The sequence below is a fragment of the Rhinoraja longicauda genome, chromosome 23 (assembly GCF_053455715.1).
Source record: "Rhinoraja longicauda isolate Sanriku21f chromosome 23, sRhiLon1.1, whole genome shotgun sequence".
NCBI classification, from domain to species: Eukaryota; Metazoa; Chordata; class Chondrichthyes; order Rajiformes; family Arhynchobatidae; genus Rhinoraja; species Rhinoraja longicauda.
This window is the reverse complement of record NC_135975.1, coordinates 34895050-34909204: the sequence shown is the minus strand read 5'-3', so window position 1 is coordinate 34909204 and position 14155 is coordinate 34895050. Positions and strand designations below refer to the sequence as shown.

Here is a 14155-nt window from a genome sequence, read left to right as displayed (position 1 = left end):
TCTTTGGTTACACAATGGACTTAGTTTCTGCACTATCATAGTTACCAATTTATCAATTATCAGTTACCAGGTCATCAATTTATTTTATTATTAATTATGTATTTATTTGAGTGTTATTGCGTTAAAGGGTCCAGTTTATCTGTTGCAAGTAAGAATTTCAGTGTTCTGTTGCCAGTATATATGACAATTAAACAATTGACTCGCTTGCCTTGTGAATATTAAGCAAATTTAGCAGCCATATCATCAAGCAATTCTTTCTGCACAATTGCAAAACAAAAAGTCAGGACCCCAGCACCTCACTTATTCCATCTTGCCAACCATAATCCCTAAACTATGTCCTGTAAACAATAATGGCCATGTACAATGCAGAAATCTAGATCTGGCATTCCGGATAAATAAGGAAAAAGAATTGTGCAATCACAACTATATTTCTGCACTTTCTGTCATGCAATTCATTCACACAGACAATGAAGTCCCAAGACAAAACCAAAATAAATGTCAGAGTTGTGGACACAGCCCAGTATATTGTGAAAAGCAGATTCACCTATCTCCCCACCCCCCCGCTACCACAGAGGGCAGTGCAGGCCGTCAATGGATATTTTTATGATGGAGATGGGTAGATTCTTGATTTAATCAGATTCTTGATTAGTGCGGGTGTCAGGGGTTATGGGGAGAAGGCAATTAAATGCAGTTGAGAGGGAAAGATAGAGTTTACTGATGGGCCGTATTTCCTAATTCTGCTCCTACAACCTATGAATTTGTAAATTCCATCCACATACACACTGTCTCGGGAAAGCTGCCAACATAACCAAGACCACTTCCCTCCTCATCCTTCTCCCATTGGGTAGAAGATGCAAAAGCTTGAAAGCATGGACCACCAGATTAAAGGACAGCTTCCCCCCCACTGTTATCAGACTCCTGAATGAACCTCTTACAAGCCAAGGATGTATTCCTGACCTCTCATCCCCCACTGTACCGTGGTGCCACCCTTGCACCCCTTTCACCTACACTCTCTCTGTATCTGTAACAGTACATTTTGCGCGGTTTGACTGCGTTCATGTGTGGACGTCTAACCCAGACAGCACACAAAATTATCTTTTCCCCACTGTGTCTCTGTAGACATGACAATAAGCCAATACCATAACCCGGGACCTCCTTGCACTCCGAGGTGATTTCCATTTCTGCAGTCCTCACACGCACACAGAATTGATAAGACTGAGAGAGTTTTGTACTTTCAATATTTCTAATTGTTTGAAATATTGTGGGCCGCAATCTAGGAATTTGAAAATCTGTTAACTTTACGAGCCGAAGCCAAACCCCAGCAACGCAGGATTCTGAATGAGTTGGACCTTTTGTTACCCATTGCAGTAAATCTCAAACAACACTGTGAGTTGTTCATTATCTTCCAACACAGACAGAGTACTTATCTTTTCTACAGTTTCGTTTGAATGGTATTCTTTCTTGCTCATTTCCTTAAAGGACGTAGAAACAGCGAACGTCTGGTGAAAATGAGTGACCCCTTCCCCTCTGGGTCTTGGGTTCAAATCAGGCCCAGACATTTGGGGATAAAAGCCTTTCCTCTCAAATATTAAGGATTTTAAATGAATTTTGGACAATATTTGCCCAGGTTTTGACATAAAAATTTCTACCAAGCCATTAGATAATTAAATATAGATTGGGGAATCAAATTAAGGATAATACTGAAGTAGACAGATCCTTTATCCTTGGGGTGGAAAAGTCAAAGATTAGAAGGCATAGCTTTAAGGCAAGAGAGGCAGAATTTAAAGGAGATGTGCGGGTCATTATACATACACATACACTTGCAGCGAATTGTGGACACAGCCCAAGCCATCACACAAACCAACCTCCCTTCAATTGATTCCATTTACACCTGACGCAGCCTCGGCAAGGCTAGCCGCATAATCAAGGACGAGTCGCACCCTGGCCACTCCCTATTCTCTCCTCTCCCAAAAGGCAAAAGGTATAGAAGTGTGAAAACGCACACCACCAGATTCAGGGACAGTTTCGTTCCAGCTGTTATCAGGCAACTGAATCATCCTACCACAACCAGAGAGCCGTCCTGACCTACTATCTACCTCTTTGATGACCCTTGGACTATCCTTGATTGGACTTTGCCTTGCACTAAACGTTATTCACTTATTATGTATCTATACATTATAAATGGATTGATTATAATCATGTATTACCTTTCCGCTGACTGGTTAGGACGCAACATAAAGCTTTTCACTGTACCTCGGTACACGTGACAATAAACTAAACTGACTTGCAATGGTGGGTGTTTGGAATGCGCGGCCAAGGGTGGTGGTGGAGGCAGATACGATACATTTCAGAGGCTTTCAGATAGTCACAGAAATGCAGGGAATGGAGGGATATGGATCACATGCAGGCAGAGGAGGTTTATTTAATCTGACATGTTTGGCTTGGACATTAATGGGCTGAAGGGCCTGTTCCCGTGTTGCACTGTTCTATGGTTGAGGAATTACTGGAGCAACATGTGGCAGAATCACCTGGAGAGCGAGTCATCCTGGACCGGCTACTGTATTATGAGAAAGGATTAATGAATAGCTGTGGGAAATCCCCTCCCAGAAGAACAATTATAAGGTGGCAAAATTCTTCATTAAGATGCAGAATGAGAGAGTGGATTGCAAGACAGGCTCCTGAATTTAAATAATGAAAACTATGAAAACTATGAAGTAACATGATGTGAGCTTGCTGGGACAAACTGAGGAACATTACTCGTTGCATTAAGTGATGATGGTGGACAGGTTATGCAAGCAGTTAAATGGTGCTTGGATAAATTACAATTGTTCATTCTTGTCTGAAGCAGAAACAAAACAGAAGAGGTGGCTCAACATGATGCTTCAAAGGAAATTATCGATAGTGTTAGATTTAAAGATAAATGTAAAAGGAGAAATAGTGAAGAGGAGAAATATTAAAGGCTGGGAAAAAATAGCAAACCTGAGATACTGAAGGTTTAGAATTCAGCAAAGGAAGACAAAGGCATTGATTGGGAAAGGAGAGCGAGTATATTTGTAAGTATAAAAGTATATTTGCAGAGGACATAAAAAGTGACTGTAAAAGCTTCTGTACATGTGCAGAGGGAAAAGAATTAGTGAGGACAACAGTAGGTCTCTTGTATCAAAAAGAGGGGAGTTTGTAATGAGGAAACAAAGATATGGTAGACAATTAACAGATGCTGTGCTTCTGTCTTCACAAAAGAATACACAGATAATTGATGAGGAATATCAGGGAACATGGAGTCAAGTAAAAGGGAGAAACTAAAGAATATTAGTATTAGTAGGCAATTGGTTTGGATTGAAGGGATTCAAGTCTAGATTCAAGTCTGTATTCCAGTAGACACAAAATGCTGGAGTAACTCAGCGGGACAGGCGGCATCTCTGGATAGAAGCAATGGGTGACGTTTCGGGCCGAGACCCAAAACGTTACTCATTCCTTCTATCCAGAGATTCCGCCTGTCCCGCTGAGTTACTCCAGCATTTTGTGTCTACCTTCAGTATAAACCAGCACCTGCAGTTCCTTCCTACACATCTGGTCTGCATTCCAGAGTACCAAAGGAAACAACCTTGGAAATAGTGGTCATTTAGGCTCTGGAATAGAATGGATTGGAGAGTAGCCCTAAAATTACACGTAATCCCAAAATTTAAACAAAGGAGGTAGAAAATTATGGACCAGTTAGCCCAACATCAGGTTTAGAGATACAGAAACAGGCCCTTTCGGCCCACCGGGTCGGCGCCGACCAGCGATCCCCGCACATTAACGCTATCCCTACTAAGGACAATTTTTACATTTACCAAGCCAATGAACCTACAAAGCTGTACGTCTTTGGAGTAGGTGTGGGAAAAATGCCACAGCCCATTATAAAAGATGTATCAGCAGAGCACTTAGAGAGGAGAGGCAGAATCAGACAAAGTCACATGGATCTGTCAAAGGAAAAGAGTGTTTGACAAATCTGCTGGAATTTTTTTGAGGATGCAATTAACAGAATAGATGAGGGAGAATTGGTGGATGTGTGGTATTTGAACTTCCAGAAATCTTTTTATAAACTTCCACACAAGGGATTAACATGCACATGAAATGAAAACACATGGGGTTAGTGGGTAAAGTACTGATAATGAAAAGAGAACTGGCTGGCTGACAGGTTTTTGTGTCTATCTTCAGTATAAACGAGCATCTGCAGTTCCTTCCTACACATTTTGTCTGTTCCAATGCAAAAACTCCTCAAGGTAGGCCTATTTTGGAGAAGTTCCCCTCCTATGGCCAAAATTATCCACAGTGTAGGTGGATAGCATGAGAATCATAACTGGTGATGTGTATATGGGAGAATAGGTCAAGGGTAATAAGTAGTGGAAATGGGACGGGAGGGAATTCTCCGACAGCTGTATCTTCCAATGGCTACAGAACATATGAATAATATGAAGCACAATTCAGGCCTGGTATCAGGAACTATTCAGAGTGGTCACCACATGGAATGGAGCTCCAGATAGAAGGCAGAACTCTTAGAATAATTTTGGACACATTGAGATACTGGCATAGTGGCAGAGAGCTTTTATAGTTCCACAGGACAATTAGCTTCTTTTGAGAGGCTAATCCTTAATTGCACACTGTGGTATTCAGCTAAGCGAAGCAATTCAAGAAGAGTAATTAACTGCCATATGTCCTAGATATCCAAAGGATAAACATTAAATCCTGGTCTTGCCAAGAATCTATTTTTTAATCCACCTCTCTCTTACAATATGGCATATTTTCCTCACCCAGGTGATTAAAAACGATTATTTTTTTTCTTCTGTCACATAGGTTTGTGGAGGAAAGAATCAAAGGAAAAGAGGGGTGATCTTGTAGAGGTGTATAAAATCATGAGAGGACTGGATCAGGTAGATGCACAGAGTCTCTTGCCCAGAATAGGGGACCTAAGAACCAGAGGACATAGGTTTAAGGGGAAGGGGGAAAGATTTAATAGGAATTGAAGAGGTAAATATTTCACACAAAGAATGGTGGGTGTATGCAATGAGCTGCCAGAGGAGGTAGTTGAGGCAGGCGCTACCACAATGTTTAAGAAACATTTAGACAGGTACATGGATAGTATGTTTAGAGGGATATGGGCCAAACGCAGGCAGGTGGGACATGTTAGTTGGTGTGGGCAAGTTGGGTCGAATGGCCTGTTTCCACACTGTATGACTAAGAACTATTCACAACGTTACCCAAATGTGGTGGCTGCTTGCCAAATGCTCTCTCACCAGTATTTGCAGTTAAATGGTAAAACAGATGGTTTCTAATTGAGGGAAAATCCGAAATCTGCAACTTGTATCCAAAGACTCTTTGTAAACTCGTGGTCAAAAATAATTTATTTTAATTCCAAGTGTTCATAGAAATACCATGTTTAGTTTTGCAGAAGCCAAGTTAGTCTGTCAGTTAGTGCACACTCAGCAAAGCCGCATTTCTAAGTTCACCCCAATCACAAACTATCACATTGCACAAAATGGAGTCACTCAGGTGAACAATGCTCAGTACTAATAGGAGATAGTTATTCTATCTTATTCCATTAAAATTAGCATGAAAGAATTAGATGCTCTGGCTTGATTCTGGGCCTCATCCAGAAAGAAGACAACAAAAATCTAACGGGTTACAGTATAACAGAGGAACCGTAAGAGGGCATCCAAGCTTACAAGCTTCTCGTTTAGGAAGGAACTGCAGATGCTGGTTTAAACCGAAGATAGACACAAAATGCTGGAGTAACTCAGTGGGACAGGCAGCATCTCGGGAGAGAATGAATGGGTGATGTTTCGGGTCGAGACCCTTCTTCAGTATGAAGAAGGGTCTCGACCCGAAACGTCACCCATTCCTACTCTCCAGAAATGCTGCCTGTCCCCGCTGAGTTACTCCAGCATTTTGCGCCTACCGTACAAGCTTCCTTCTCGGTTGTAAAGTTCAATTACACACTTCCCTTGCATTTAAATCTAATAATCCCAGCCTCAATAGTTTTTGTTTTTGATTGTGGTGTGGCAGGGTGGGGTGAAAATGAATGCAGCACTTGGAAGGGACAAAAGAAAAATAAATGAAAGGCGGGGGCCAGTGTCACAGCTTCAGAAATACAATTTCCCTTCCTGTTGTGCATTATGCAGACAACATGGAAATGTCTAAGTGTTTAAATAATACAATTGAATGGTTACTATTTTCTTTGGAGGGGAGGTAAAGAACCAGTGGGCACAACTTCTGTGTACCGAATTGTCCAGACGAGAGAAAATAATCATAGAAACAAGGGAGGGCCATGATTGTGGCACAGTTATGGAGGAGCAAATATGCGGGGAAATTAGAGGGGCAAACTGTTGCTCAGCATTATTAGGGCAAAAAGAAAAGACCAGGGGAGTATGCTGATGGTCATCATTGAGGTGGGCCCCTTTTCTGTGCTGTATGACTTTAATCCTGGGGGAGTGAAGTATATCTGAAGTATATCTGAAGAAGGGTCTCGACCAGAAAAATCACCCACTCCTTCTCTCTAGACATGCTGTCTGTGCCGCTGTTTCTCCAGCATTTTGTGTCTACCTTCAAAGTATATCTGAAGTGTGTTCAGGAGAATATTCATGACAGAGCATTCCAACAGGGAGGGAAGAGTGGAGATACAAGGTTCTGAAGAAGACTCCTGTCCCAAAACATTGCCCATCCACATTCTCCAGTTCTGCCTGACCTACAGAATTGACCTAGGTCAGTTTTGCCTGACCTACAGAATTCTTCCTGCACTTTGTGTTTTGAAGGGTGGAGCAATCTCTTTGTAAAAGATGGACATAGTGTCAGTGGAAGAACATACACAGAACTTAATTAGTACAGGTGGCAGGGGTTATGGGGAGAAGGCAGGAGAATGGGGTTGAGAAGGAAAGATAGATCAGCATTAATTGAATGGCAAAGTAAACTTGATGGGCCAAATGGCCCACTACTGCTCCTATAACTTATGAAATGAGAACTGTGCTCATAAGATCAGGATTGACCGTGAAAAAGGACAAGAAGAGACAGAGGATAAAATACTTAATTTTGAGTGCCACTATTGTGGCTGTGCATTGAAAGTGGATTTGGCTAGAGTAGATTAGAAGCAGAAATTTGCAAGTGAAACTGTATTTGAATAACAGGCAGACTCTAAAGAAATTATTTGGGTGCAATCTAGTTACATTCCCATCAAGGGAAAAGATAAACCAAAAGCCAGAGCTCCCTGGATGATGGAGTGACTAAGATAATGCTGGACAAATGGCAGAGGCAGCACAGATTCAATGGACCAAATCCCATCCCCCTGTGCTGTAAGAGTTCTGAGATCCCATAATCCTAAAATATATTCCATTCCATGTCTCCATTTCTTTCAAAACGAAATTCCTAATTCGCGTCACTGGAATGACCCTGGATGAAGTGGTGTCCACAATCTTCAGAACAGTATTAATGAGCTCAAGTAGTCTCGACACACAATTCAAGCTTGACACATGAAAGTGCATCTGAAAGTGCAGCTATTGCCAGCACATAAAATTGCTCATTCAGCTCGAGGGTTTGATGCAGTGATCGAAACAACTCCGAAACATGGCCCACAAAAGTTACTTGCTCTTCTTGCATAGTCCCCGAGGTGACGTGCCACTACCAAGTGTAAAATTAGATGAAAAATACCCCATTACAAATTTACTGATAGAATACTGTTTGGCAAGTCGATAGTGATTTATTGAAGCTTTGTTCCCACTCGTCATGCCAGTGAATTGCTAGGAAGGTCAGGAAAGGTTTATCATACTGGGTTTCTCGAAGTGAGCCTCACTGTTATGACTGACAAAAACTGGAGTGGCTCCAAAAGTGCGGTCCACAGACAATAACGAGTAGAAAACTGTGTGTGTAACTTTGTGAACCTCTCACTGCGTTCAAGATCGATGACTATTGCGGAGAGAATGCAACAATGCTCCCCTGACATCAGTTCAATTGCACATGACTGATTAAGGAGCAAACTTCATTACAGAAAGGAGTGAATAATTTTATCAGGATTCTATTTTTGAACAGGCGCTTTGACTTTGAAAGAAAATCTTTGTTTCCAATCTTGTACACTAGTCTCAAACAGAAGTAATTTCTGAGAAGGAAAGGAAGAAACCGACTACCGCACTGGTGATACTTGCAGTGCACTGACGCAACATAACATAACATATAACATAACAAAACTTTATTGTCATTCGGTATAAATACCGAACGAAATTTCAGCAGTCACAAGACACAGCAAAAAAGAAAAGAACACAGGACACACGACCCCAACACAAACATCCATCACAGTGACTCCAAACACCCTCTCACTGTGATGGAGGCAACAAAACTTCCCCTCTCTTCCCCCCGCACCCACGGACAGGCAGCTCGACCCCTACCGAGGCAACCGACACGCACAGCCCCCGCAAGAGGATGGAAGGCCCCGCGGCCGAGCCGCCCCGGGCACCAAGATGTTTAGTTTAGAGATACAGCGCAGAAACAGGCCCATCGGCCCACAGAGTCCACGCCGACCAGCGATCCCTGCACATTAACACTATCCCACACACTGGGGAATCAATTTACAATTATACCAAGCCAAATAACTTACAAAATTGCACGCCTTTGGAGTGTGGGAGAAAACCGGAGATCCCGGAGAAAACCCACACAGGTCACGGGAAGAACAGACAAACTCCTTACGGACAAGCAATCATAATCAGCATCGAACCCAGGTCTCTAGCGCAGTAAGGCAGCATCTCAACCACTGAGCCGTCCTATGTTCTCGGTGAACATTGAACGGAAATGCCACATTTAAGGTTGAAACGGTCAATTTTCAGTGACCCATGTTAATTATAAATTAGTTACCAACTCTACAACAGATATGCTTTTCAATTGCAAGAAATAAATTGCAGCCACACTTGAGTGGCATGGAAACAGATTTCTCTTGTTGAAATAGCATGACGTGAGCCCCTGTTGTTAATGGACAAGCAGGGAGTGTGACACATGTGGCTGCTGCACACAGCCTGCACTGTCATTTTAGATTGACCTTCAAACCCATTATCTAGGATTTCATGCATTGTTCACTTAGACCACTGGTATTCGTAGCTTTTAAACTGGCAAACCCATTACATAAATCCCTCTGTAAAAAAAAAAAAATTCTATCCTGAAAGAAACTTAAGTTTTATCCCCGAACACTAGCTTCCTCCTCTCTTTCAGCATGTGCAGAAACACTTGTACAAAAGAAAATTGGTGTTGAAGTTTGCTAGATTCATTTTTACACAAGAACAGATCTTGGAATGCATATACAGATCAAGTAACAATGTCGTAGATAGATGTTTAAGGCAGCATATGGATTCTATTCTTTTATTAGCAAAGCTACAGGATATAACAGGCAAAATAAAGCTGGTTAGGTCACAGCTTCACTTTTCTCCACTATTCTGGTTTCATTACAGAACGGATGCGAGGGGCAGGAGAAGTTTACATAGATTTTACTAAGGATGAGGAAAGATTGGCTGGGTCAGAGTTGTTTTCCCGACAACAGAGCAGACTGAAGGGGAGACTTGATTAATCTGTGCAAAGTTATGAAATCCCTTGATGCGATGAACAGGATGGTCCCACTTCCCTTTGCTGAGACATCAATAAATTTGGGCATAGCTTTGGGTAAGTAAAAGGATTAGTTATGGAGAATGGAGGGATGTGGATCATGTGCAGGCAGATGAGATTAGTTTATTTTGGCATCACATTACGCGCAGCCATTTGCTGCAAAGAGCCTGTTCCTATGCTGTATTGTTTTATGTTTTATGACTTAGAGGAGGGATTGAGGGGATATTTTTAATATGAAGAGGTGCAAGGCCTGGACTTGTACTGTCTGGAAGCATTATCGAAGCAGAAACTCATTACATTTGAAACATATCTGGACGAGCATTTGATATGCCATAACACACAGGCCTTGAGCCTGAAAATGGCATTAGCTTCATGAGCTCTATTGCAAGTGGTATGGACACGGGTCAAATGGGGTCTCCTGCCACAAATTTCTATGATTTACGTGATGTTTTTAACAACAACAAAAATTCCATCGAGAAAGCTGCAAAACTACACAGAGACCAATGTACAGCGAGCCATATCGGGAGAAATTAGTAGGCGACAGGAAGAGAGATGCCTAAGGAAATTTATCAAAGTGGAGAGTGATTTAACAAGACAGCATGACTTCTGCCCTCGAGTTATTCTGCACCTGATGAGTAGTTTGAAATATAAAAATCTAGGCGAATACTCCAAAATATAAGGGGCATTATTGAGCAATTAACATTTTTAAGTGGACAGCACAATAACTTCAATAGCATGGGAATTATCACCACTACCCTCATCGCCTTTACCACCTTAGACAACTGAGGAAATTCAGAGTGTCTCTGAGGATCCTTCATTGCTTCTACTCTGGGGCTGTAGAGAACATCCTGTCCGGCAACATTACAGTCTGGTTTGGGAACAGCTCTGCCCAGGACAGGATGGCCCTGCAGAGAGTAGTGCGTTCGGCAGAACGCACCATGGGAACTACACTCGTCCCCCTGCAGGACCTATACATCAGGAGGTGCAGATCCAGAGCAAGCAAGATCATGAGGGACCCCTGCCACTCCAGTAACGGACTGTTCCAGATGCTACGATCAGGCAAACGCCTCCGCTGTCACGCTGTGAAAACGGAGAGGATGAGACGGAGCTTCTTCCCACAGGCCATCAGGACTGTCAACTTTTATAACCCCAGAGACTAAATTTTTGTCGACACTAATAGTAACTTATTAACTTTATTATATGCTGTAACTGTAATTCTTTTTGTGCACAACCCGCAGGCATTGCCACTTTCATTTCACTGCACATCGTGTATGTGTATGTGACAAATAAATTTGACTTGACTTGACTTGATCAATATTTATCCTCAAACAACAAAATGAAAACATTATCTGAATATTATCAGGTTGCAGTTTGGAAGGGTCCTTGGCACCCAAATTAGCTTCTTCATCTCTTATACCAAGACTACCACTCTTTAGAAGTGTCCCATTTGGTAGAATCTTCCGAGACTGTTAAAGAGGCTGCATAAATGCACACTTTCAAAAACAAACTGGTTATTCAATGTTTTTAATATATTTTCTTACCTTTGTGTCCCCTGGAAGATTTATCGAGTTTATCCACCAGATTTCCTGCCTCTTCCCAACAGCCCATAGTTGCTTCTACATGTGGCTTGATCAATTTGAGTTTCTGATCTAGATCATGGTACACGTCAGGCATTATTTCTTGCTGCTCTCTGGATTCGTGGAGCTTCTCCAGATGATCTTCTAAAGTAATAACCCTGTGCCAAACATGCATTGATGAGATTCACACGAGACCAGGTCAGGACATTAATATTTGCAATGGGAGCTCTGCGTGCAACAGTTACAATGCACTTCATGGTCACAAAAAAAAAAAAAGGATTTGATTTTTTCTGATTTAGAGTTCAAGACAACTGGTCTAAAAAGCTGAGGTATCACAAAATGCTGGAGTAACTCAGCAGGTCAGGCAGCATCTAGGAGAGAGGGAATGGGTGACGTCTCCAGCATTTTGTGATACCTTCGATTTGTACCAGCATCTGCAGTTATTTTCCTATAGGACTAAAAAGCTGAAATTATTTTTGCATAGACAATACACCAGGACCCAAATCATGATTTTTAAGGTTGAATCATCACACGTTGAAAAATAATATATCTTTAAACTGACATCAACATTCAAATAACTGAACATCGAGTTAAATGCATGGACTTACTCAGTTAGCAGCACCTTAAGGTGGAGCTGTAGACTACGAACCACAGCATAAATATTCTTCAGCCTACTTGATTGCTGGCTGGTCCTCTTTGGGGTTTTTAAGTTAGGTTGGTGCTGCAAGTATCTGTGCAGTTCATAGCTCCGCTTCAACTCTTCAAGGCGAACAGTGACGGCATGAGAAAGACTGTCGATTACTTCTGCGACAATCTGATGTGCCAAATTTCCAGGAGAAACACGAGACTTGTGCGCAGTTTGAATAGGAGACAATAGTAAAATCAAGCGTCTGAAGAACTCCGAGCTTTGGCCTACGCACAGCTGAAGGAGTATCTGGATGCAGGAAACATTAATAAACTGTTAGCAAATATTAAAGATCTGTTAAAATTTATGTGGATAGTTATTGGTCTGTATATCCACATTGTTGTGCCCGGGTCAGTTATGCACATCACAAGGATAATCATTTATGTGGATGCAGCCACATAATCATCACCATCGGGGTTCATTGCTCTCGAATAAAGGCTTTTTTTCTGTACTATTTCTGACCAAAAACATGCTCTGAACCAACATGTATTTAAAACATTTAATTAACCACAGAAATATAAATAATTACATTGTTGATCTTCCTTGAGAGATTCCTATAACTTAGCTGTGTAGGAAAATAACTGCAGATGCTGGTTCAAATGTTTCAGCCTGCTCATGTCCCACCGAATTAATTTCCACCTACCTCGACTCCATCCTTTCCCCCCTGGACAAATCCCACCCCACCTATGTCCAAGACATCTCACATGTTCTCCGTCTCCTCAATAACTTCCGGTTTCCAGGCCCCCACTCCCTCATCTTTACCATGGATGTTCAGTCACTCTACATCTCCATCTCCCACAAGGATGGTCTTGAAGCTCTCCGTTTCTTCCTCGATCGTAGAACCAGCCAATCCCCATCTACTAACACTCTCCTCCGCCTAGCAGAGCTGGTTCTTACCCTCAACAACTTCTTCTTTGACTCCTCCCACTTCCTCCAAAGCTGAGGCGTAGCTATGGGCACTCGCATGGGCCCTAGCTATGCCTGCCTCTTTGTCGGGTACGTCGAACAATCCCTGTTCCCGGCGTACAATGGCCCCATTCCCCAACTCTACCTCCGCTACATTGACGACTGCATTGGTGCTACCTCTTGTACCCATGCAGAACTCAGACTTCATAAATTTCACCACTAATTTCCATCCTGCTCTTAAATATACTTGGACCATTTCCGACATTGCCCTACCATTTCTGGATCTCACCATCTCCATCACAGGAGACAGACTAGTGACCGACATCTACTACAAACCCACTGACTACCACAGCTACCTTGACTACACTTCTTCCCACCCTGTCTCATGTAAAAAGTCTATCCCCTACTCCCAATTCCTCCATCTATGCCGCATCTGCGCCTAGGATAAGGTGTTCTCACCTTCCACCCCATCAGCCAGCGTATACAACAAATTATCCTCCAACATTTCTGTCATCTCCAACGGGACCCCACTACTGGCCACATCTTCCTATCTCCTCCCCTTTCTGCTTTCCGCAGAGACCGTTCCCTCCGTAACTCCCTGGTCAACTTGTCCCTTCCCACCCAAACCACCCCCTCCCCAGGTACATTCCCCTGCAACTGCAGGAGATGCAACACCTGTCCCTTTACCTCCCCCTCGACTCCATCCAAGGACCCAAACAGTCTTTCCAGGTGAGGCAGAGATTCAACTGCACCTCCTTCAAAAACATCTATTGTATCTGCTGTTCCAGAAGCCAACTTCTTTACATCAGCGAGACCAAACGCAAGCTCGGCGATCGTTTCGCTCAACACCTTCGCGCAGTCCACCTTAACCAACCTGATCTCCTGCTGACTCAGCATTTCAACTCCCCCTCCCAGTCTGACCTTTCTGTCATGGGCTTCCTCCATTGTCATAGTGAGGCCCACCGCAAATTGGAGGAACAGCATCTCATATTTCGCTTGGGCAGCTTACACCCCAGCGGTATGAACATTGATTTCTCTGACTTCAGATAGTTCCTCTGTCCCTCTCTTTTCCCTCCCCCTTCCCAGTTCTCCCACTGCCTTCCTGTCTCCCACTACATCCTATCTTTGTCCCGCTCCCTCCCCTGACATCAGTCTAAAGAAGGGTCTCAACCCGAAACTTCTTTCCTGAGATGCTGCCTGAACCGCTGAGTTACTCCAACATTTTGTGATACCTATAACTTTGCTTCCCGTCTGGTATTAAGCTTTCCGAGATGTTATTTTATACGTGTTCTTATGTAATTTGGCCAAAGAGGCAGAGAGAAGAGCAAGGACATGTGTTTCGCTTGCTGAGCCCCTCTTCCTGTGGGTAATTGCT

General features: G+C 42.8%; 1 protein-coding gene across 1 annotated transcript in view; it reads right to left on the bottom strand.

Annotated features, from left to right (window-relative positions):
- Positions 1 to 14155, bottom strand: part of vezt (vezatin, adherens junctions transmembrane protein) — an 86736-nt gene that overhangs the window by 8857 nt on the left and 63724 nt on the right. Inside the window, exons 8-9 of the mRNA XM_078420205.1 lie at positions 11798 to 12123; positions 11154 to 11347 (exon numbers count right to left, since the gene is read on the bottom strand). Coding sequence (XP_078276331.1) covers positions 11154 to 11347; positions 11798 to 12123 — 520 coding nt within the window. The remainder of the gene's footprint in view (positions 1 to 11153; positions 11348 to 11797; positions 12124 to 14155) is intronic.